Source organism: Limulus polyphemus, unplaced genomic scaffold (genome assembly GCF_000517525.1).
Source record: "Limulus polyphemus unplaced genomic scaffold, Limulus_polyphemus-2.1.2 Scaffold3738, whole genome shotgun sequence".
In the NCBI taxonomy this organism is placed as follows: Eukaryota; Metazoa; Arthropoda; class Merostomata; order Xiphosura; family Limulidae; genus Limulus; species Limulus polyphemus.
This window is the reverse complement of record NW_013669348.1, coordinates 101,900-106,033: the sequence shown is the minus strand read 5'-3', so window position 1 is coordinate 106,033 and position 4,134 is coordinate 101,900. Positions and strand designations below refer to the sequence as shown.

Sequence of the window (4,134 nt, the reverse complement as noted above, 5' to 3'; positions counted from 1 at the left end):
TTTAACTTCATAGTAATAATATCTTACTGATATTACGAGCCTTCATTGTTTATTACATTCACTGCAAATGGTTTAGGTATGAATAAAAACAACCGTCGTGTCAGGTTGTAGCCCAATATGCAAACATTTTCAAACAACTTGTGTAGACAGTATTCAGAAAGCAGCGTGGTGGTGGAACACTGTTGATAGAGAATGCCCCCCCCCCCTCACACAAGTAAAGTTCTCTGTTGGTATACAACCAGGAAGTATTTCAGTTTAGCAGTGATGTAATGCTTGCCCACTCATTCTTAGGATCATTAAATCAAATTTGAAACAGTTATGTGAAGAGGTGGATAAACAGTTAACTGTAATATGAAAGTCGAGTATTCAAGGAGCTCGTCTACTGACACATATATAGCTGCTTATCACCACTTGTGTATCGTGGAGAGGATGAAAGAAGCCAAAAGATACAGTTTAATCAAACAACTATTTTTATATAAAAAATATCCTTCAGAACTCACAAATTATACACAATGATGAAGTTTCACTGGCCAAATTTAAAGACTACCGTAATTAGTACTGTTAATATAACTGAAATGTATTCAAGGAACAGACCCATTGATCAAATAATTTAGGAACAAATATACAAACGCAATGTGGGGCCAAAATTCGACCAACTTATATACAATGAAGAGAATAAATAATACACACTTTGCTGAAGAATTTACAGCTCATTCGTCACCGTACGTCACTGAACACTACACTCAAATCATTAAATACAGAAAAATAAACGTAGAATTTGAATTCTTTATAAGCTGATATTGAGAGGAAGGAAAATTTGGGCCCGTGCTTAGAAAAGAAAACAATAAAACATGCTTCTCTGTATGAAGTATTTACATTGCATTGATTGCTTATTGTTCTAACAAACTTGTTTGCTATCAGGAATGCAAAGTTTTGAAGACTGGAAGGCCATTAAAAAAAATCTCTTCCTTTGACTTTAAAATAAATCAAACACGGCAGCAGAATAAATAATCCAGTGAAAGAAGAAATGTCACGATGTTCTCGCACAGTACAGATGACTGATTATAATGGACATCTTTCTTACACGACCCAACATAGTCGTGCCGTTAGGAACAAAGTACTTTTTTTCAGATGCTACAAAATGACCAATCATCAAATACTATCGTCGCTGCTAGTGGACGCCTGGTCAAGAGAGTGTTGGTCAACAGAGTTTCGCCTGACTGGAATTTGAGATGATGTGGTACTTTCTAGCTTCGCCGACATCCAGGGATGTGCTAGGATTTCTTCTAAAGATGGCCGATCAGAAGGATGGAGTGACAAACATTTCCTGATAAGGTTTTGACATTCTGCAACATATAAAAGTTAAGGTGAATTAAGTTTAGCGTTTTAATAAACGTAAGATACACACACACCCATCCAACCACGTCACTTGTCAAAACAAAAAAATGCCAATTTTACAAGACTCCACAAGTAACAAAACGATTAAGGCGGCCACTACAATATGCCACCAACTCAAACTTGTTATATAAAAACTTTTTGTTGCCCGTTTCATGTTTTTTTTTCGTGTGCAGGTGAAAGCGATGACACTCACCTTGTGATAATCTTCTCCGGAAGGAGATTTCTGCCCTGAGAATCTGTTCATCATGTTGAAAGGGTATATCCCCACAAACCATATCGTACAACAAGATCCCTAATGACCAGACTGTTGCGCTAGATCCATAGTAACGATTACTACGAATCCACTCTGGTGGACTGTAGACACGGGTACCTAAGATTAAAAAACGGCAGAATACGATAAGTTTCTAAAGTTACATATCCTAAACATTTAAAACGGTGGTGAAAAAATAGTGCGCGGTTTAATTTTCGTAAAACTTTACAAAGTCAATCCATAGCCACTAAATTATTAAAAGCGTTCACAATTAGTACTTTATTATCATTATACAGAATATATCATCAAAATACACACACGCACAAATTAAACAAAAAAACAAGCAAAACTAGTTTCTGTAATTGCAGTTTTAGGATTTAACTACAACTACATACGTATGACCTGACCTACATTACAAAACGCTATCGACGTCAGCAAACCGATAAGACCATTAGCACTCTTGTACGTCTTATTTACCTGCGTTTCTGTAGCAAAGGAATGTAGGCCCCTCAAGTGAAGCAAGCCGATACTAATGGGTTGAGTGACCAGTTCTTTCGGGATTTCAGGTGTGCAGACAGCCGAGACAACGACCTCAAGAGAAATGCACTAAACAGGCATAAACTTGGGCATAAAAAAAGAAGTTGCCCACGTGGTTGTGTCCAGGACTCACTACCACTACTACGCATTGATTGAAACCACTTTAGCGACATACAGGTTCGACGCGCGAAAGAGAAATGGAACATTCAGTACAAAATTATCGATCTTCACTAGCCTAGACAATTTAGTTCCTAGGCTCTGCTTGGCAAATTGCCAAGAACATCAACGTTTACCGTTGAGTAACGTTTTAGTTAAAATGGCAGGGCGAGTTTTATTGTACGACCTTGCAAGACAAGGTCATATAATAAAAACCTTATTTTAAAATATGGTCCAAAGCCAAAGCGCTCTAAAATATGATATTTGACATAAAAGAAGGGAGTTCTGAATTAGAATAATACCCATATTGAGATTTATTCACTATTCACATTATCATTAAATAATACTAGTACAACGGCTGGTATATGAACAATGCATCGCTTTTTAAAAGCTTATAACAGTCTTATAAACAATAATAGTTACAAGAAACGTGCCACGCAGTCATGCATTATGTACTTTGTTGCCCTGCAAGATACTCGAGGTCAAAGATCTACGATTAAGTAAACAACCACTGTGGGAGAGTGTACCGCCCCCACTCCCAGAAGATTAGCAATAGCTGTAGTTGGAATACTTGCCAGAAGGCGAATTATTTCTTACCCTCTCCGTTTAAAACAGTGTTGAGGCATAATTACATTATTATATACTACAAACACGTTTTTGTGATCGTATTACAAGCCAATATTCACTATATTTGATAACCTAGAATATTAAGGCTACAGCATACGCCTCTCAAACAGCGTTGGTTTGTAATTAAAACCAAATACATTCAAGAACTTACCGTCAAAGTCGGTATAAGCAGTTTCCTTTAGATACGCTCCAGATCCAAAGTCTATCAACTTTAAAGAGAATGACTTAAGGTCAACTAGAATATTTTCATCTTTGATATCCCGGTGAATAACACTTGCATCATGGCATGCTACCACAGTTTCGACTACCTGCCGAAAAAACAAGCGGGATAATTTTTCGTCGAGAACACCACGCTCTGTGATGAAGTCAAACAAATCCTGCACGCTCTCGGCCCTTTCCATAATTATGTAGAAGGAATCATACCGTTCGTACCAGTCCAGCAGTCTAATAACTCCGTTCAGATTATTCACTTTTCGTAACAGACAGATTTCAATAGGCACACGGTGTCCATTAATCTGTGGATAAAAAGTAAATCAGTGAGGCGAATTATCAGGATATCAAATTCTACACGATTTTTTAGGTTATAAACAAATCATGGTTTATTAATATTATCTTCTACTCAAAGCAAGTACTAATGATAATACTTAGTAAATTGTTGAAGTATGTAAATTTATAATATATACATGCATATCATACAAAATGTCCCTTGAAACAGATCAGTTCCAGACTACATGCATATCATACAGAATGTCCCTTGAAACAGATCAGTTCCAGACTACATGCATAACGTTGCATATCATACAGAATGTCCCTTGAAACAGATCAGTTCCAGACTACATGCATAACGTGCATATCATACAGAACGTCCCTTGAAACAGATCAATTCCAGACTACATGCATAACGTTGCATATCATACAGAACGTCCCTTGAAACAGATCAGTTCCAGACTACATGCATAACGTGCATATCATACAGAACGTCCCTTGAAACAGATCAGTTCCTGTCCGATATTCCTAACGTTTGATGTTAATTTCCAGAAATTTAGTGCCGATAATTCTTAACTTTAAGTTATTGATAAATACATTTCCAGAAATTTGTGTGTGTGTGTGTGTGTGTGTGTGTGTGTGTGTGTGTGTGTGTGTGTGTGTGTGTATATATATATATA

The 4,134-nt window shown here is 36.9% G+C and overlaps 1 protein-coding gene across 1 annotated transcript in view; it reads right to left on the bottom strand.

Moving 5' to 3' along the window:
* Positions 1–667: 667 nt before the first annotated feature.
* LOC106469948 (serine/threonine-protein kinase pim-1-like) overlaps positions 668–4,134 on the bottom strand; it is a 5,727-nt gene continuing 2,260 nt past the window's right edge. The window contains exons 4-6 of the mRNA XM_013930468.2: positions 3,120–3,483; positions 1,592–1,768; positions 668–1,346 (exon numbers count right to left, since the gene is read on the bottom strand). Of these exons, the coding sequence (XP_013785922.1) occupies positions 1,153–1,346; positions 1,592–1,768; positions 3,120–3,483 (735 nt within the window). The 3' untranslated portion in view covers positions 668–1,152. The remainder of the gene's footprint in view (positions 1,347–1,591; positions 1,769–3,119; positions 3,484–4,134) is intronic.